This window comes from Procambarus clarkii, chromosome 27 (assembly GCF_040958095.1).
Source record: "Procambarus clarkii isolate CNS0578487 chromosome 27, FALCON_Pclarkii_2.0, whole genome shotgun sequence".
Classification (NCBI taxonomy): domain Eukaryota; kingdom Metazoa; phylum Arthropoda; class Malacostraca; order Decapoda; family Cambaridae; genus Procambarus; species Procambarus clarkii.
Genome location: NC_091176.1, coordinates 11,808,518 through 11,829,372, shown reverse-complemented (window position 1 = coordinate 11,829,372; position 20,855 = coordinate 11,808,518). Strand labels below are relative to the sequence as shown.

The 20,855-nt window shown below is 43.1% G+C and overlaps 2 protein-coding genes across 3 annotated transcripts in view; one reads left to right on the top strand and one right to left on the bottom strand.

The window, feature by feature from the left end:
* LOC123762668 (lysosomal acid glucosylceramidase) overlaps positions 1-6,943 on the bottom strand; it is a 16,471-nt gene extending 9,528 nt beyond the window's left edge. The window contains exons 1-3 of the mRNA XM_045749325.2: positions 6,756-6,943; positions 650-856; positions 342-483 (exon numbers count right to left, since the gene is read on the bottom strand). Coding sequence (XP_045605281.2) covers positions 342-483; positions 650-856; positions 6,756-6,810 — 404 coding nt within the window. The 5' untranslated portion in view covers positions 6,811-6,943. The remainder of the gene's footprint in view (positions 1-341; positions 484-649; positions 857-6,755) is intronic.
* A 3,144-nt stretch (positions 6,944-10,087) lies between these two features.
* LOC123762667 (serine/threonine-protein kinase Nek3) lies at positions 10,088-20,554 on the top strand. 2 transcript variants are annotated; one of them, XM_045749322.2, is made up of 10 exons: positions 10,088-10,245; positions 11,199-11,299; positions 11,449-11,624; positions 12,137-12,268; positions 16,082-16,229; positions 17,650-17,793; positions 18,231-18,357; positions 18,540-18,670; positions 19,150-19,201; positions 19,681-20,554. In XM_045749322.2, exons 2-10 carry the CDS (start codon positions 11,211-11,213, stop codon positions 19,837-19,839), a joined length of 1,158 nt encoding a protein of 385 aa, XP_045605278.2. In that variant the 5' UTR covers positions 10,088-10,245; positions 11,199-11,210; the 3' UTR covers positions 19,840-20,554. The 2 variants fall into 2 exon arrangements, with proteins under 2 accessions (XP_045605278.2, XP_045605279.2); XM_045749323.2 differs by having other exon boundaries at positions 10,129-10,245; positions 11,191-11,299.
* The last annotated feature ends 301 nt before the right edge of the window (positions 20,555-20,855 follow it).

The following is a 20,855-nucleotide window of genomic DNA, read 5'->3' as shown; positions in this document are numbered from 1 at the left end:
GAAAAGTAACATGGCAGAGAAGAGAAGATGAAGAAGTGTGGGAGAGAGAGGATGGACGAGAAGAGTAGGAGAGTTGAGGGAGAGGCATGGGAGGGAAAAAGAAGTAATAAATGGAGATTGCCTTACCAAAACACCCATGTTACCGTACAGAGTACACACGCCACCTGCCTCACAGGTGGCGCCACCAACTTACACAACTGGAGCGCTTCTCTAAGCATTACAGCATCGTGACATCACTGGGAGATGAGCTCCTCCACTGATGCTGCACATATATCTGAAGGCTGCGTCATTGAACCAACCGAAGAGTTCAATAAAGTGAGAATAAAATAATGTGGCAGTACCCGAGGAGGAGGTCCTGTGCGGGCTGAGAGAGGCTGAGAATGTTGGCAGCTGCTGCGTCGGTGAAGGCGCCGCCCCACCCCACAACAGTCTGGTAGGTCACCGTCGGGTCCACCACCAACTCCACCGTCTCCGCCGACACGTCTGTAGGAGGTGGAGCACTGAGGTCGACACAGGGGCAGCAAGTTTTGGATAGGACTGAAAATTCATGTATTTCCTTCTCATCAATGTTCACCTACACCCCCAACACCTAGCACCACCAACACCTACACCCCCAACACCTACACCCCCAACACCTACACGACCTCACCATCCCCAACACTGCTGAAGAAGTCTTGGCTCTTCAGGAATCTGTCACCGGTCATATCGGAGCTGTAGAGGAGGAACGCTCCCTCGGGAGGCGCCTCGGGCGGGGGTAAGGTGTCGCAGTAGGAGGCGTTGCACACGCACACGAAGGAGCTGTGGCCGAAGTCCCTGGGGATGCAGGGAAGGCTCTCCTCCGCTCTCGCTCCATCTCCTGTAACACGAACAAGACAAGACTACTTACGAATGTAGAAATCGGCATCTTATCATTATGATCATTTCTCGAGTATTTCTTACATTTTATATCATTTGTATTCTCATACAGAAGCATGTGAGCACATGCATATATGTATATTCGTATGCATACACATACTCCGTATATACACATATAAAGAGGCCACATAAAAGTCTACCAGCTGCGAGCAAAGTTGATAGTCGTAGGGACACTCTTCAACCACTGCAGAATCAACGGAAAGAATTGAGGGGAATGGGAGTGGAGACATGGCGGCCAAAGTTACTAGAGGCAATAGACTGTAACGTTCTTGACACACCTCGTGTCAGCGAGATGTAAAGAGGTGATGCCCTGCCACCGAGACACAACATGAAGACAACACATTGTGTTGCACAAGACCCACTGTACACGCACCCCGCCTCACCTCCCTGTGTGCTGGTCTCAGTACGTGGCGACGATGGAGAGAGAGAGAGAGAGAGAGAGAGAGAGAGAGAGAGAGAGAGAGAGAGAGAGAGAGAGAGAGAGAGAGAGAGAGAGAGAGAGAGAGAGAGAGAGAGAGAGAGAGAGAGAGAGAGAGAGAGAGAGAGAGAGAGAGAGAGAGAGAGAGAGAGAGAGAGAGAGAGAGAGAAGGGTATAGAGAGAGAGTGGATGAAGAAATACACGACGAAAGCACAATTACGTGATATTTCTACATGTGCATTGACAGAGGGGGGCGGCGAGAGCTAGGGCAAGATTTACGAAGCAGTTACGCAAGTACTTACGAACGTGTACATCTTTCCTCAATCTTTGACGGCTTTGGTTACATTTATTAAACAGTTTACAAGTATGAAAACTTGCCAGTCAACTGTTGGTATTGTTATAAACAGCCTCCTGGTGCTTCGGAGCTCATTAACTGTTTAATAAATGTAAACAAAGCTGCCAAAGATTGAAAAGAGATGTACAAGTTCGTAAATGCTTGCGTAACTGCATCGTGAGTCAGGCCCCTAGATGACTACCAATTGTGGCGGAGGGACCTTTAGCCCCATAACCGGCCCCGTGGGGGGGGGAGGGTGCGTGTGCCCAAGCACCTCCGAGATCTGGGTTCGACCTCCATCGTACAGCCTCGATATCTTATCGATGAAGGGCTCTGGCAATACTACAGACTAAAGAAAAGTCTCCGTGGTGTAGTGGTAAGACACTCGCCTGGCGTTCCGCGAGCGCTTTGTCATGGGTTCGTATCCTGGCCGGGGAGGATTTACCGGACGCAAATCCTTAACTGTAGCCTCTGTTTAACTCAACAGTAAAATGTGTACTTGGTTGTAACAACGATTCTTCGCGGCGGGGATCGTATTCCAGGGACTTGCCCGAAACGCTACGCGTACTAGTGGCTGTACAAGAATGTAACAACTCTTGTATATATCTAAAAAAAAAAAAAAAACGAGAGAAACGAAAACGTTACTAAAGAAAACGAGAGAAACGAAAACGTTACTAAAGAAAACGAGAGAAACGAAAACGTTACTAAAGAAAACGAGAGAAACGAAAACGTTACTAAAGAAAACGAGAGAAACGAAAACGTTACTAAAGAAAACGAGAGAAACGAAAACGTTACTAAAGAAAACGAGAGAAACGAAAACGTTACTAAAGAAAAACGAGAGAAACTCTAGGGAATACAATGAGAAATCGAACTCGTGTCTACTTGATGCAGGCAGAGCCATCAAGGAGGAGCCCGCTCGAGGAGGTCAAGGAACAAACCAAGGGGAGAACTTGGAAGCACGGGAGAGAGAACACAGCAGGAGGAGGAGACGTAGAACACATAAGGAAAGAAACAGGTATGGTATACTAATGAACAAATCTACAAGGGCCGTGACGAGGGTTCGAACCTACGTTCAAGAGGATCCCAGACGCTGCCTTAATCGACTGAGCTACGACATGGTAAAAAGAATTGCAACTAAGTATAAAGGTATGTATGCTAATTTGAAGCAGAGAAACGGTGTTTGGGTAACACAGCATACACACCTGACCACTAACTCAAATACCTGCATAGCCACATGTGGAGAAATATGCTTGTGAATGAGAATGAATATAATAATTTGAAGTAACGGACACAACACACACACACACACACTCTCTCCCAGGGGGCCTGGTAGCCTAGTGGATAGCGCGCAGGGCTCGTAATTTTGTGGCGCGGGTTCGATTCCCGCAACAGGCAGAAACAAATGGACAAAGTTTCTTTTACCCTGAATGCCCCTGTTACCTAGCAGTAAATAGGTACCTGGCAGTTAGTCAGCTGTCACGGGCTGCTTCCCGGGGTGTGTGTGTGTGTGGTGTGGAAAAAAAAGTAGTTAGTAAACAGTTGATTGACAGTTGAGAGGCGGGCCGAGAGAGCAAAGCTCAACCCCCGCAAACACAACTAGGTGAATACACACTTCCAAAGAAATAACATAACCACCATCAAATGTTTTAGTAAATCCAACAAAAACAACAAATAATAATAATAATAATAATAATAATAATAATAATAATAATAATATCTATATAAATAAAAATGGAAATGTTCGTTTGTGCATAACCGCTAATCTCCGAAAGTTCTTCACCGTTTGCTTAGTAATTTTCACACAATGTTCCATTCGCATCCGAGCGGGTTTTTATATACATATTATATAGCTGTTACGTCTGTGACGGTAAAAAAAAAAAAACATGTTCTATGTGTTTTTCATGTGAGGAAATCTTCGAAATCTTTTTACCGATTGCTTTGAAATTTTGACACAACGTTGCATTCGAATAGGCGCGTGTTTTTATATGCCTACTATATAGATGCTACCCCTGTGACAGGTAAAAACATGCGGTTTTTTTTTAAACAGCGCCATCTATTTTACGTAAGAGCAACATGCACGCTATACTGAATGTATCACGAATTCCATTTCAATGTTTCCGATTGCATTGATAAATTTTATTTTCGTAGATTTCGATTTATTTTAATTTTTTATTGAGTTATTTTGTGTGACATTGTGTTGAAACTGAGCTGTGTTGTTTACCATACCGTTCATTTCGTAAGTATAAGTATAGATGCCACACCTGTGACAGGTAAAACTATGCTTTTCTTGAAAAACAGCGCCATCTGTTGCATGTAAGAGCAACACACACGCTATACTAAATATGTTACAAATCCATTTCAATGTGTCTGATTGCATTGATAAATTGAATTTTCATAGATTTTTATTTATTTTCATTTTTATTTAATTATTTTGTGTGAATTGCGTTGGAATTGAGCTGTGTTGTTTACCATACCGTTCATTTCATGAGTATAGTTTATTTTGTTATTTTTTCATATTTTCATTTCATTTTTTAACTGTTTTTCTTATATTTTAGTGATGGGAACATCAGATCACTTCATGTTCCCAATTTTCTGATGGGAACATCAGACCATTTGGGAAGGCATGGTGGGGAGGACGAGGGGACAAGGGAGGGGGTAATGGTGGGGAAGGACAAAGAGACGGGGGAGTTTGGGATGGTGTGGGACGAGGGGATGTTAAAGTGGGGAATGGTGGGGAGGACGAGGGGACGGGTGAAGAGGGGAAATGGTGGGGAGGACTGGGAGACAGGGAAGGTTGCTGAGCCACAGCAACGCGTGGCCGGGTACTGCTAGTAATAATAATAATAATAACAATAACAATAACATTAACAATACTAACAATGCAAATGAAAATAAACTGCAGGTAAGAGCACGAATATTTACAACCAGCAGCTTGTAAATGACCATTTACAACATTGCTCTATCCCCAGCCTAACTAACAGAGGCTGGTAAGAGAGAAGCAGCCCCCATAACACACACAGCCGAAGCACCCGTGCTGGCCACGATGAGTGCTTCAAGATATTACCATTACTGCTGGCAGCCCTCGCTTCTAATTCACAGGGACAGAAACCCTGCGGATATTGCCAGTATGTGACGGTACACCCTTTACACCTCTCTCTACATTAATCGAAATGGCCGAGGTGAAATTAGAGGTAATGTTTGCGTACGTTGTATCAGCCCCGAACTGCAGCGGGGTTATAGGCGCCGTAGGTGGGCTCGAAATTGATTGGATGGGGTCTTATATTATAGAAAACTGGCGATGGGGTGTACCAGAGGACTAATTCCGTTTGGGAGGGATGCAGGCCGGTGCGGGGGGGGGAGGGAATGGAAGGTACTGGTGTATGGTTTGGGAATTTGAGTCGTCAGATATGATTGTTGGTGTGGTGATGATTGTTGGTGTGGTGATGGTTGTTGGTGTGGTGATGATTGTTGGTGTGGTGATGATTGTTGGTGTGGTGATGGTTGTTGGTGTGGTGATGATTGTTGGTGTGGTGATGATTGTTGGTGTGGTGATGATTGTTGGTGTGGTGATGATTGTTGGTGTGGTGATGATTGTTGGCGTGGTGATGATTGTTGGTGTGGTGATGATTGTTGGTGTGGTGATGATTGTTGGCGTGGTGATGATTGTTGGTGTGGTGATGATTGTTGGCGTGGTGATGATTGTTGGTGTGGTGATGATTGTTGGTGTGGTGATGATTGTTGGCGTGGTGATGATTGTTGGTGTGGTGATGATTGTTGGTGTGGTGATGGTTGTTGGTGTGGTGATGATTGTTGGTGTGGTGATGGTTGTTGGCGTGGTGATGATTGTTGGTGTGGTGATGGTTGTTGGTGTGGTGATGATTGTTGGTGTGGTGATGGTTGTTGGTGTGGTGATGGTTGTTGGTGTGGTGATGGTTGTTGGTGTGGTGATGATTGTTGGTGTGGTGATGGTTGTTGGCGTGGTGATGATTGTTGGCGTGGTGATGATTGTTGGTGTGGTGATGATTGTTGGTGTGGTGATGATTGTTGGTGTGGTGATGATTGCTGGTGTGGTGATGATTGTTGGTGTGGTGATGATTGTTGGTGTGGTGATGATTGTTGGTGTGGTGATGATTGTTGGTGTGGTGATGATTGTTGGCGTGGTGATGATTGCATTGTAAGTCCTGGTGTGTTTTGGAGGGTGTGTGTGTGTGTATACTCACCTAATTGTGCTTGCGGGGGTTGAGCTCTGGCTCTTTGGTCCCGCCTCTCAACTGTCAATCAACAGGTGTACAGATTCCTGAGCCTACTGGGCTCTATCATATCTACACTTGAAACTGTGTATGGAGTCAGCCTCCACCACATCACTGCCTAATGCATTCCACCTGTTAACTACTCTGACACTGAAAAGTTCTTTCTAACGTCTCTGTGGCTCATTTGGGTACTTAGTTTTCACCTATGTCCCCTTGTTCGCGTACCTCCCGTGTTAAATAGTTTATCTTTATCTACCCTGTCAATTCCTCTGAGAATTTTGTAGGAAGTGATCATGTTTCCCCTTACTCTTCTGTCTTCCAGTGTCATGAGGTGCATTTCCCGCAGCCTTTCCTCGTAACTCATGCCTCTTAGTTCTGGGACTAGCGTAGTGGCATACCTCTGAACTTTTTCAAGCTTCGCCTTGTGCTTGATAAGGTACGGGCTCCATGCTGGGGCCGCAAACTCCACATACATACTGTGTGTGTGTGTGTGTGTGTGTGTGTGTGTGTGTGTGTGTGTGTGTGTGTGTGTGTGTGTGTGTGTGTGTGTGTGTGTGTGTGTGTGTGTGGCTGCGTTTATTGTTGGTAGTGGTGATGATAATGCTATTGTTGTTGTAATGAATGTTTAATAACTGATTTTTTACATTTTTAATACATTTAATTTGTTTGTCTCTGTCGGTATTACTATCAAATTATTCACTCTAATTATTATTTGTTTAAATAAACTTTTAGACACATCCGACTGATTTTACACGAATATAACACAACAGCTGCAACGCCTGACTGTAGCACCTCTTAACACCTGCTACCTCAGTTAAACACCTGCTTCAACACCTACCGCAGAGAGAGAAGAGGAGAAGCAGCAACACCACAACACTGTTTGTCGTCCACATGACCACTGCCACAGACGAGGGAACAGGCCCAAATAAGCGAGGTTCAATACCCGAGCTCCACACACACACACGGGTACTACACTCTACCTCAAGTCAGGTGTGTGTAGTTTCAGTGCTCTATCGTGGGTGCGGGAAACCACTTCATTCCTCTCTGACAGCTGCTTGGCTTCCCAGTTGGGTGGGAGAGGCGGTTAGGGAGGGAGGGAGGGAGGGAGGAGAACTGATAGTTAAGAGAGATAAACACAGCGTGCTTTCAGTACCAGGCGGTGTTGGAAACAGATGACAGCTTCACACGCGGAGATAGATGACAAATGAATAAATCCACAAGGGCCGTGACGAGGGTTCGAACCTACGTCCGAGGGGATCCCAGACGCTACCTTAATCGACTGAGCTACGACATGGTTAAAAGAATTGCAACCGGAAGTTCTACTGACCTTACTTGGATCCTGCAGCCTCTCCGAGACACAAACCAGGATTTTGCACAGTTCCCCCATGCACCCGAGCTCTATCAATAAGCTGTTCTACCTTTTCGTTCTTACTAGTAAGCGCGAAGAGGTAGAACTTAAATTACCTAAGTGTAGTTACAGAATGAGAGCTAAACTTGTAGTGTCCCGTCTTCCCAGTACTCTTTGTCGTATAACGCTTTGAAACTACTGACGGTTGTGGCCTCCACCACCTTCTCACTTAGCTTGTTCCAACCGTCTACCACTCTGTTTGCAAAAGAAAACTTTCTAATGTTTTTCGGCACCTCTGTTTCATTAGCTCTAAACCGTGTCCTCTTGTTCGTGAAGTTGATGGTTTCAGGAATTCCTTATGGTCAATTTAGTAGATTCCTGTTAAAATTTTGTATGTGGTGATTATATCACCCCTTTTTCTTCTATCTTCTAGTTTAGGAATGTTTAATATCTGTAGTCTCTCCTCGTAACTCTTGTTTTCCAGTTCCGGAAGCCATTTTGTAGCATACCGTTGCACCTTTTCCAGTGTAAGTGCTTCTTGAGATTTGGGCACCATACAACTGCTGCATGTTCCAATTTTGGTCTCACAAAAATCATGGACAGTTTCTTTAGTATTTCACCATCCATATAATTAAAATCAAGTCTGAAGTTGGAAAGCGACGCATACGCTCCTCTCACAATGTTCTTTATGTGTTCCTCTGGCGACAGTTTACTATCCTAAACCACCCCCAAGTCTCCTTCTTTATTGGACTTCTGTAATTCCTTTCCACATAATTTGTAAGTTGTGTGTAGTCTATTTTCTCCGATTCCACATTCCATAACATGGCATTTATCCACATTGAATTCCATTTGCCACTTGTCGCTCCAAGCACTTGTTTTATCTAGATCAATGTGAAGGGCATTACAATCATCTGCGCCTCCTGTCTTCCCCAGTGTCTTAGCAGGCATCCGCAAACATGTTCATATAATTCTGTATTCCTTCTGGTAGATGGTTTAGTAGAAGATGAAATTACTGGTGCAAGAACTGAACCCTGTGGTACTCCGCTAGTGACACTCCTCCAGTCAGATACCTTGTCTCTGATTACCGCCCTCATCTGTCTGTCAATTTAAAAAAAATCATCCATGTCGGAAGTCTGCCTGTCACTCCTTCAGCATGTTCCAATTTCCAGAATAGCCTCCAGAAAAGTGTGTGTGTGAGTGTATGTATATATGTATGCATTCACCTAGTTGTATTCACCTAGTTGTGCTTGCGGGGGTTGAGCTCTGCTCTTTCGGCCCGCCTCTCAACTGTCAGTCAACCAATTGTTACTAACAATTTTTTTCCCCACACACACACACACACTCACCCAAGAAGCAGACCGTAACAGCTTTCTAACTCCCAGGTATCTATTTACTGCAAGGTAACAGGGGCATCAGGGTAAAAGAAACTCTGCTCATTGTTTCTCGCCCGCACGGGAATCGAACCCTGGACCACAGTATTACGTGTAGCAGTGTGCTGTCCACTCAGCCACCGGCCCGTGTGTGTTTGTGTGTGTGTGTGTGTTTTAAAACACTTTAGTTTACCACACCTTCTAAGATCTGTGTGAAATCATAGAAAATGATGTTGAGTCAACAAAGAAAACCAATAAGGTCAACTATTATAATATATCTGTGATTGTCCTGTTATAAGTGACTTCAGACCAAATGGTATGAGGTACTTTAATCTCCGTAATTACTTCATGCACTCAGGAATATTGGAAGATATTCTTATGCTTACCCAGATTTTGCTAGTGGGGGGGCCCTTACACTTAATGTTCTAACCTGATTTTTATTCAGGGTTGATTTGTTTCTGTATTTATTTATTTATTTATTTATTTATGCATATACAAGAAGGTACATTGGGAATGTGAGGATACATAAAATGGTAATTACAGTCTTGTAAAGCCACTAGTACGCGCAGCGTTTCGGGCAGTATTGAGGCTGGTATTTTCTCCCCTGATTCCATGTATGACTAACCATCCTGTGAGATGAGAATATTGGATGAACTTATAGCTAGTTTTTGATCTACACTGTGTAATCTTTCATATAGAATAGGATAGCAGCACATTGCTGTGTCTACCTAAGTTTGTTAATTAAACACAAAAAATATACATATATATATATATATATATATATATATATATATATATATATATATATATATATATATATATATATATATATATATATATATATATATATATATATATATATATATATATATATATATATCCCAGCATTTATTTCTTGTTATGTATAGTTAATCATGTCAGAGATTTATTTGTATTCCCTATGTGACTCTTTGTATCACAATCGAATTTTCAATCCTTGGCGTTATGAATGATCGTAGGTTCCAATCCTCCGTGCTCTATTCCCAGAAGTTGCACACGCTCACGCTAAGTATCTAATGGTGTTGGATCTGAGCATTTTGATGTTTTGCTGAAGATAACTTGCGTATCTCTCGTGTTTATAATGAAGACTTATTTTTTAAATATTTGTCGTTGTGTTTTAATGCATAGGATATAGACAATTCTTTATGAATAGAAATATAGAAAGCTTATTTTGATAATGGGACGGTATAGAGCTGGAGGTGACTGATACACATCTCGAATTACGGCTTCGAATATATTTAAGTGAACTGTAAATCAAATACTGACTCACTTTGACTTTAATATATCAATATTGGACTAATATATTGTGAATTCGACGGCACTTTGTTTTATAATGGGCTGGATTACTGACCTAAACTGCTTTTTCTGTACGAGGGATTCACTCAGGGCTCACAAATGGGTTCCATTGTCAGCGACCCCGGCGAGTTCATTCTCAAATTCAGGGCAGTGTTGCCGCGTTGGCGACCTCAGTCTGTGTTTTCTCATGCTGGTGGACGCATAGGAGACATCTGTCCTGGAAACCCTAGTAACCGGAGGCCAAGTATATAATATCAGCCAATCTGGATTCTCAGGTGAATCTATTCGTTTATGTTGACAATAGAATCAGACTGTAGTAATTAGTATATGAAACAAAATATTGGAGAAAACAAAGACGGGGATAGTTACTAAGGTAGAGCTAGGCTTTAACCAGTAGAAGACGCTGACCTTCACTAGATACAGAAAAACCGGGAGAAAAGTGCTAATTCTAAATGTCATTTGCATCTGTAGTACGAGGCTAGGATCCAGCGACATGTTATTGACATGGGCGCTTCTCTGTTCCAGTAGTTGGGTACCACCCCTGGGAACCATTCCCTAAACCCTGCTGATTCCGTGGTTACTCTTAAGTGTGTTCCAGGACCGGTTTAGTCGACGAAATGATCTTGGAACATGCCTACTGAAGTGCAACTGGTGTGGGTATATCCCTTTTGTGAGCCCGTGAGCAGTGTGCTATGGACGGACTCTGTGATAGGAATTGATTACATCTCGCGGACAATCGGCAGGAAACGAGGGCCCACGTTTGTGAAAGTATTTATATTAATTTTTGGAGGATGGGTGAAATTCTTAATAGTATTTATAAAAACTATTAGTCGGACGTAAACAAAAAATGTTATGCCAAAAAAAAATATTTGTATTTAAAGTGGAACAGTAATTACATGACCTCGCCTGTCCTAGGCCAAAATAAGCAATCATGAAACTAATCATCTTGGGCCCTGTTTAGTGCTTTTATGCTAAAATAGACTTAGGAAAATTTAGATTTGGTTGCCTTTTACTCTACAAAAATAAATTCAAAATGTGGTCTTTGTGTGCATTTTTGTACGTTAGACCAATATTGGCTAAAAGTACAATAATATATGGAGAACATCTTTTAAAACTTATGAATTGAATGATCAAAATTAGAGCTCTGTACTTTTTATTAAATTTTAATTTGTAGCATTGAAATCAGACTGTCACGAGCTAATAAAGTCCACTTGTGTAAGACCTTCAGGGCGCAGCAGTGATGGCTGCCAGGTTCAGGAAGGTGTCGAGGATCGGACGAGGAACATTCGGCGAGGCCTGGCTGGTCACCAGTAAATGTTCCGGTAGGAGGTGGGTCTTGAGTGGTGGCCAAACGTTTGTATGTATTGAGGGTAACGGCGTCAGTTGTGTATTGTACAAGTCATGTGTGGAGACGATAGCTGTCTTCCACCACTCTCTCCTTAATACTTCACAGTTGGCAGTGTAACTCCCCCATACAGGTATGTTGTGAAAGAGGTACGGGTGGAGGACATGTCTAGAGACGAACTGGAGAAGACCTGGACAGAGGTGGCCATCCTGGCCCGGTGTAAACACTCCAGTATCATCCGCTATAAGGAATACTTCATGCTGGAGGGCCCGGCCACCATGTGTCTTGTCATGGAGTACGCAGACGGAGGTGAGGGATGGTATTAGTAGCACTGAAGTGTGTCCTTGTAAGAGTAGCAGAGAAAGTTGCATACATGAAACTTGGGTTTGTTTATTGGTGTGACGTAGGCTGCTGCTGCTCATCATGCTGGACAAGTGGGTTTTGCTTCATTGTGGAGTAAGCTGACTAAACACGTAGGAATGATTGTGAAATATACAGAAGAGGAGAGTATTCATTTTCAATAACACAGCCAATGTGAGACATGTCGGTGATAAGCCGAGTAATTGTTGACCAATCCACACACTAGAAAAGGGACAACGACGTTTCGGTCCGTCCTGGACCATTCTAAAGTAGATTGTGAATGGTCCAGGACGGACCGAAACGTCGTCGTCCCTTCATTTTCTAGTGTGTGGATTGGTCAACATACTTCAGTCACGTTGACTCATCGCCTGCAACAGAGTAATTGTTTATGTAGTTAGCTTGAACTAATGAACAGAAAACTGGTTTATAATCACAAACTGAAGGACACATTGGTGCTTCAGGAGACTTGTCGCTGCGTGTGAAGGCGGCGAGGAGGAAGGGGGAGATGCTGGACGAACATTCAATTCTAAACTGGTTCGTGCAGGTCATTTTCGCCGTCCAGTACCTTCACGTCAACAACATCCTACACAGAGGTGGGTCCTCTCTCACTCCCAGACGCGCGCACTTAACTTCGCCTCACTTAACCACAGCACAAGTTGACATGAAATTTAAATTAACCGAATGGCTTTCATTTTCAAACCAGCCTGTGGCATATATATGAAGGAATCTTGCCTGCACCGGTAATCTTCGGGTAGTGTCGTATCATCAGGGAATGAATGAAATGGTTACAAAGCGCCAAGCCTCTAGTGACATTTGGTCTGCATTTGTTAATGATTGGGCGTTTACTAAAGGTTGGGTAACGTGTCCTGGCTCCTAATCTGTTCTATTGTGTGTAACCGTCCAACTTGTCACTGTCGGACGCTTTGTGGTGTCTGTACATGTTGGTCTCTGTTCTTGAGGCCTATCAGTGGTCTAAGTCATCGGTTCACAACACTGAATCATTGTACGAGAGGTTAAATAATCATTCGACCCGTTCTCGCATACAAAGATCCAAGCTCGTTAATCCAGCCGCCTAACCCCCTGTTTATGAATGAAAAGCGGTTTACACACGATTTGGAACTGATGACGTCCGAACACTTCCGGAACAAGTGCTTCCCTCAGGTCCTTTGTTCGAACCAAAATTCTGTAAATGCTTCACCCACATTCTTCTAATACAAATAATCGCCAACAAAACCTAAACACCTAACCGAACCTAAGCTACGTCTAACTATACATCGAATTTGCATGTATAATAATTTATGAGAACAAACCAATTTTTAATACAGTATGTTAAAATTGATGAATGCGTCTGGGGAGGACGGCCGCTGCTTTAAATAGCCTCGTGTGAGAACTGGTTGAATCATTTGGAGGAATTAAACGTAACAAAATAGAACCAGACTAGATATTATGGTGGCTGAAGGAGGCTCTCAAGGTAGTCACCCGCTATCTAGAATTATCATTAGACTGGAAATCAACGACTTCTGAGGGGGAAAAGGGAACCGTAATCCCAATACCCTTAAAAGGGGACACAGGAGGCATTACATGAGACCAGGACACTGACAAGTATAGTGCGCAAAAGACCTGATCCTCCCAGTGCCTCTCGCCTCCATCTCCCACCCTCCCTCCATCACTAACATTTTTCCTTATACTCTACCATTGTAACCAAATGGTTGCCCTTAGAATGCAACTATCATGTGTTAAGAATTATCGAATCTATGGACTCAAATTTCATCCACAGTGCGGAACTTTATGCTATTCTCTATGCTCTTCGTCTCCTGCTTTCTCGTTGTCAGTCTTCCTTTGTGGTTGTTGTTGACTCTCGTAGTGCCCTCATGGCTCTCGGGTGCTTTAATCCAGTTCACCCGGTAGTTGTCGAGATCCAGCATTGGCTGTTTCTCGTTCACAGTAAATTTAAGTCGGTTGAGTTTTGTTGGGTTCCCAGCCATATTGGCGTGTCTTTAAATGAGCGTGCGGATGCTGCCGCTAAGGAAGCTGTCCGCTCTTGTCCCATCTCTCGTAAAGGCATTCCGTATTCCGACTTTTACCCGGTTATCCATTCCTCAGTCCTTACCGGTTGGCAGGCTTCTTGGTTGTCTGTTACTGGTAACAAGCTACGTACTCTTAAATGTTGTGTTTCCTCGTGGCCGTCCTCCTTCCACCGTAACCGGCGGTGGGAAACAGCTCTAGCGAGGTTGCGTATTGGCCATACTCGCTTAACCCATGGTCACTTGATGGAGCGCCGCCCTGCTCCTTATTGTCCTAGTTGCATTGTCCCTCTTACGGTCGTGCATGTCCTTCTTGAATGTCCTGACTTCCAGGACGAGCGTGTGTCTTGCTTTCCGACCGCCCCTCGCGGTCACCTGTCCCTCGATAGAATTCTTGGTGACTCGGATACTTTTGATATCGTTCGCCTTATGCGTTTTTGTTCTCGTATTGGCATCCTTGGTGATATTTAGCGCCCTCTGATTATTTTGCGTATTTGATGGTGCTACATAGCCTTCCCGGTTTGGTGCCTTCTTTTGATAATTACTTACTTACTTCATCCACAGTGAAGGAGGGGCAATGGAGCCATTCCTCCCTAGGGGTTTGGGGGGGGGGAGGCACCAGTACAACCCCAGTCCAACTATGACTCCAGATAAAATCCCCATTAATCTTGCGAAGCTTAACGAGGCCAGCCCCAAACATGTCATAGAATCTCGAGCAAACTCATTTAATATTAGATAGTGGAAAAATCATTTCGTTTTCTATCCTAATTGTGCCTGGAGCCAGCAGCTGTCTCGGTGTTACATTAGTTTTAATGAAGTGGTCTGGATTAATAGGCTCCAACATGCTTAGCTTTTTTAATTACTTGATTTGTCGTATCTAGTTTGTAGCGTCCTGAAGCCCTCAACCGGTCCTGGTATGAGAGTTGACCTATCTCTGGAATAATGGTCTCTACATTGAACGTTTTCTGAAATAGACATCTTTTGAAAGCGAGGTCTGCATGCGTAAATAAAGTGCAGACGAGCGCACGCGTCACAGATCTGAACGATCTGACTAATCATTTCCTAAACTTGATTTCAATTTTTGGTTATGACCTTTTATAATTGCAGCGGTTACTGTGGAAAATTTCGGCTATTTTCTGTGTAAAATGTTGTGCTTTGCCAAGCCTGGCGGGGCCCTGTGCGGCTAACCAGTCTGAAGAGCCAGTTAAACCAGATTACTACACACTGTACTCGCTTCCTGAGGACTCGTATCCTCGTTGAGAGGCGTGAGTGTTATACAAAAAAATATTCCCACATTCGCAATATTAGATACTTAAATCCCCTCAATTATTTGTAGTATTCAGAATGAGTAGTGTTCCAGGGAAAATTAGTGAGTGAGGCTTACTATGAGTTACTGGAAGGGGAAGCATTCAGCCCAGCCCGTTCTCGGGGGCGTTTCAACGTCATTAAACTATATAAAAAAAAAAAAAAAACTCCCAGCTCAAAAAGCTCAACCCAAATTCTCGTACTCGTGAATTGAAACTGGGACGTCAAATTAATATTGTGAGCCGCTATGATTATTAGGTAACCGGTTTTTGGCTTAGGATACCGCACCTAATCTATAAACTTAAATAATTTCCTGAATATCTAACCGAGCCTTACCTTATCCAAAGTTTATTATAAGAATATTTTTTGTTTAGTTTCTCTCCAAAGCTTCAGAATGCATCTTATAAAATTCTCGTGCATTTTGTTTTCAGTGTTTTGGATTATCCTTCAGTTTCTCCTGATTGGTTATAAATCTGACTAATTTTTGTATACGTTGTTAAAATTCTTGAAAGTTTAATTATTGTAACTACCTTGTAGTTTATACAAAGTTTAACGTTTACGCTTGTATGCGAATACTGCACTCTTACATCTGCTGAAGGCTTAGGCTTAGTTTTAACGCGGATAAAAAATTTAAATACAAATATCTTAATGGCAATAGCATTAATAAGTCGCACAGTTACTAGTCTTGCTCCACACCCACCCAACAGCTTTATCTTCATCATAGATGTAAAGTGCCTTTTATAGTGACTGTTGAGCCTCTTGTTGAATCACTTGTGACAAGAGATTATTGATGTGTGTGTTTGTGTGGGTGATTAAATGTATGTATATATGTATACGTATGTACATGTATGCATGAGTATGTGTACATGTATATATAACATTAATAATTTTGTAACTAGCGTCAAGATTTATTTGCTTAGCTAAACGAACTAGAGGGTTCAGTTCCTGAACCGATTATGTGCCTCTGTAATCCTTTACACCACCGCCCACGGGATGGGTATGGGGTACATAATAAAGAAATTGAATTGCATTAATAACACATTTTTATATAGTGATTATTTTTCCTGGTCATTACAGATTTAAAGACGCAAAATATATTCCTGACGAAGAGCAATTTGGTGAAGGTTGGGGACTTCGGCATAGCGAGGTTCCTGAGAGGCAGACAAGACCTGGCTACGACGGCCGTGGGCACACCTTACTATCTCTCTCCTGAGATATGCCAGCGGTGAGGCTTCGTTTTCTCAGTTTTCCCTCTTCCCAAAATGTTTCTCTTCCCCCCTTTCCCTGATCTCTAACCTCCCACTATTGGTAACTGCCCATGTTATAATTGACTACTGATGACACGGTATATCAGTATGTACTGTCATGGCCAAGCTTTATATCGTGTTATTCCTCGCCTTGTCCAGCCTATCCTCGATATTGTTAGTACTTAAAGCGACTATATATTGTATGTAAAGGAAAATCTTATGCCCAAAAAAAGCAGCTAGTGCAGTACACCTTTCTTTGGCCTGGTATAGTACGAGTACTAAATTTGGCCTCACGCCTTATATTTGGCTTAAGATTTCTTATTTGGGTTGTTTTTTAGTTATTTTGTATACCAAAAGCTAATTTTTTTTTAACTATAGGAAGGATAAATGTTTGGAGGATAGATAACCACCTTGCACATGACGTCACTCTGCATTGAATGTAAACACGGGGAGCGGAAGTCTCGTTACTGTAACCGCTCTTGGTGACATACGCCCTGTACCAGCAGTTAGGCGTGGACAAGTCGCCCAACACGGTTCAGTGTCCTGGTAATTGATGGAAATGTTGTATAAAAAAATTTTTGAAAAATTCGTGTATATACTGTTGACTAATCCCCCCCCCCCCTCCCCAAGTTATTTATTACTTTGTTCGGTATTTTAAAGTTTAATTCTTGTAGCGATCCACATTCAGCACTTATATTGTGTTCATAATATATGTGCACTGAATTAGTAACGTAATCTCATTAAATATCTTTCTCATGTATAGCAGCATATTTCTATAAAAAAATTGTATATATATATATGACCACCTCGATCACTTTTCCATCCCACACCACTAATTGTTCATTAATTACAATATTTGGACGCTTTGTACCTAATCGTTCCTCGTTCACTGATGGGCGTGATGTAGCGGCACATTCTTAACGCTAAACCTAACGGTATAATATCATAATCGGCCGGTGATCACGGGTGGTACAGTCGGGTTCGTTCTCGATTCACAATCTGGAATTCTGGGTGCGGATCCCGGCCTGGACGGAACTGGTTGGGCGCATTTCCCATCACATAATGCACCTGTTCACCTAGCAGTAAATGGGTACCCAGAAGTTGGCTTGCTTTATGGTTGCATCCTGGGGAGGGTCGGTAATTCTACCTTGCGGGAGAAGGAATAGGGCCCTCGATATAAACCTAAACACCTACATACACTGGCTGGTTGTCCCCCTTACACAATGAATTAGTGAAGTTAGTGTCACGTTGGGCCCCCCTCTTCCCACCCCCCCCCCCCTCACAATGATGGCATACATTCTCGTAACTTTAGAAATTTTAATATTAAATATGGTACGTATGGGATGTGTGTTCACGTTGAAAAGTTTTGATTCTATTAATAAAGTTGCATTTTTCCAGGCAGCCGTATAACCAAAAATCTGACATGTGGGCGGTGGGCTGCGTGTTGTACGAGCTCGGCGCCCTCAGACACCCATTTGAATCTAACTGTTTTGAGGACCTCGTGATGAAGATCCTCAGAGGCAGCTACCGACCCTTGCCTCAGTGAGTCCTGCCTCGCCACCTTGCCTTTGGTAGTACCAATTATGTAGATTTTGGCTTGGCATAGTTCTTGGGTCCACCTTCTGGAAGGTTAAGGCACCACGATAGCTGGCTTGCAAACCATTAAGTATAATTTCGTCCTTAACATTGTCCAGAACTAAAGTAAACTCTGTACAACCAAACTTTGTCGCCACTTTTTATTTTTTATATATAAAAATGAAAAGACGGTATTCTCATTGGTGTTAAGTGGGCAAATCTTGTAAGACAAACTAAGCAAAAATGCTCCTCATACAAGTCTTTGAGAATAAAGTCCTCTACTAGTCCGTTTTGTTATTCATAGAACTATTTACCACTGGTTCTCTGACTAAATCTAACGATGAACGTTATTGATCCTAATGTTATTGCTTGGGGGAAATAATGCTTCATTTGTCATGGTACAGGAAGTTCTCTAGCCTAGTGCAAGACCTGGTGCAGGTGATGCTGCGGACCCAGCCCCAGCGGCGCCCCTCGGCCGACGCCCTCCTGGTGCTGCCCGCTCTCAAGCCTTATGTCGAGAACTACCTCAAGGTCGGCATCCACCTTCGCTCTGTAGTTTGTGACTTGAGTGATTCGGTATTCTTTCAGATTCTTCTCGTTTAGATTTTTTAGTTATATAGAATTTGAACTTGTTGAAACGCTGTGTATAGGCCTGTGTATAAGATTCATTTTTCCTGGTAGCTGGAGGCTGACTGATCTAATTTCCCCAGCAGCACGAGGAGGTGATCTCCCAGTGCTCCAGGCCTCACTGTGGGAGCGGTGGCACTGAGGAAAACAATAAGGACACTCTCAGAAGACAGAAACTGTCTTGCATCATTCCCAGGGTCCAGGCACTCAAGAAGAGGTGAGTGGGGGGGGGGGAGGGTGTTTGTGGCGCTGGGACTATTGACTAATCGTCCTGGTAAATGAATGGGGCGTCCCGGATCCTCAGTCATCAACGCAAGATTTTAGGAACCTGTGCATCTTTTCTCGGTCTTTGACGGCTTTGTTTACATATATTAAACAGTTTGAGTTTAAAAATCTGGGAAGCTGTTTATAACAATATTTGGCGAGTTTAGATGCTCGTAAACTGTTTAATAAATATAAACAAAGCCGGCAAAAGATGTACAGGTTCCGTAAGTTGATGCGTAAATGTTTACCGAGTCCTGGCTCTGTTTATATAGCTAAAGTATTAAACACAGCTGCATGCAAACGGTAGCCATAGTCTGCTCTAGGCATAGCGGTGTGAGCCTAATAGTGTACTAAGCAGTCTTCTAAAAGTTTTGTGCCACTGTTATATCCGTGTATTGCAAAGTCCATGTGTTTCCTTCTCTCCCGGGACAGACCGCGGGAGGGTCATGGCAGTGTTGACCTCGGCCTCCTCTGCCCCCGTCAGGTAGGTGCTGACCTCGTCTGCCAGTGTTTTATATTGAGTATACAAGCATTTGGGAAGATTTTTTTTCACAGTATTACACAGCCTTTATTAATTTGACTATTACAATGTAAATATTATTAATTACGGAAAGGTCAGTATTTTCTAGAGTTTATGCATAAGTTTCTTTAAGTTTGACTATCGAGACTAGATTTAACAACTTGAACTAACTTGCTGCCAGTGGCATACTCTAACTTTTCACTGCTCGTTACCAAGAAACTTGTATATTGCATGCTTCAACACAATTTCGCAAAGATAATTTTTTTGTTAAGCTGTTCCATAAAATTTAAATTGCATTCTTTAACATTGCAGTAACCTTAAATTCAATAATGCCAGAGACCTACTGAATTCACCTTCAGGTTACAAGCGGTTTTGAAAGATAACACTTGTAGTATTTGTGTGTTAGAATTACTTGTATACGCTAATCCTGTGTGGGGTTGCAGGAGGCAACACCAAATGAAGATGCTGAAAATTTTGCTGCTGCTGCTGCGGCGTGCATTGTACGACCACGTTGTGCCTCTGACTCGGCTGTGGGGCGGGATCCCCCACACCCACACCCACACCGACCACCGTGGCCAAGTGTGTGCCAAAGCTGGGATTAGAGGGTGACCACGTCTTCCTGACTCCCCAAAGAATTTTACCCCGAAATAAAGTTAAAAAGAGAGTGGACACACCTGTGCCTAAGGGAAACGGAAGGGACTACTACCCTTCCTGCCTGCAGCCAGAGGAACTCAACCAGCAGCAGGTGGTGGTACAGCAGCAAGAAAATCAGCAGCAGCAGCAGGTGGTGGTACAGCAGCAAGAAAATCGGCAGGTGGTGGTGCAGCTGCAGCTAGAGAGCGAGAGGGGGGAGGAACAACATTCCTACGAAAGGCGGGACAGCCTAGCATGCCTGCAGAACATTCCCTCTGAAGGTGAATGGGTTGGTGGTGGAGACGGCGTGCCAAAGTGTTCTCGTGTAGGTTTCGGCGTCACCTACGTGGTGAAGAGGTCCTGTGAAGCAGAGCCCTGCCAGTGAGGCAACACTGAAGGGTCACTTTCTGCACTGCTCACTGTGTCACGGCTTTAAACACTAATAGTCAAATTTCAATGGGATGAAAGTTAATTTTTATATGCCTGCTGTTCAGACATTTTTATTTATGAAAGGTTTTACGAAGTTTTTTAATGTTAATTTTATCCTAATTTACATATTTTATCTATACATGTTAAGTAGGCTATTGTAAGCACTCTTGACGTGTCGGTCATGTGTATACCCATGTGTCTTAATTCCCTTAAGGCAAATAAACAGTTTGATGATTAATAAACTACTACTCAATGTCTCGTTGTGTAGTCTTTACATCTATTTTTCCCTCTGACGCAGTCACGGTCTGTGACGCAGTGGTAAGCAAGCTCGGGTCCCTGGTCAAAGTCCCGTGGCAAGACAAGGTATCGCTGTGAGGCTCCCTCCCCCTCCAACAATAAAATTAGGCTGAAAATAGTACATAATCTTCCCGCCTTCGATAATTACTTAGAGCAAAATAATTCAGTGGACAATGGGGTGGCGAATTGTCAGTCCCTGCATTGTTAAAACTGCTTGAAAATAATAACTGGAGACGTTCAGTTCAACATGTAGTGAGTA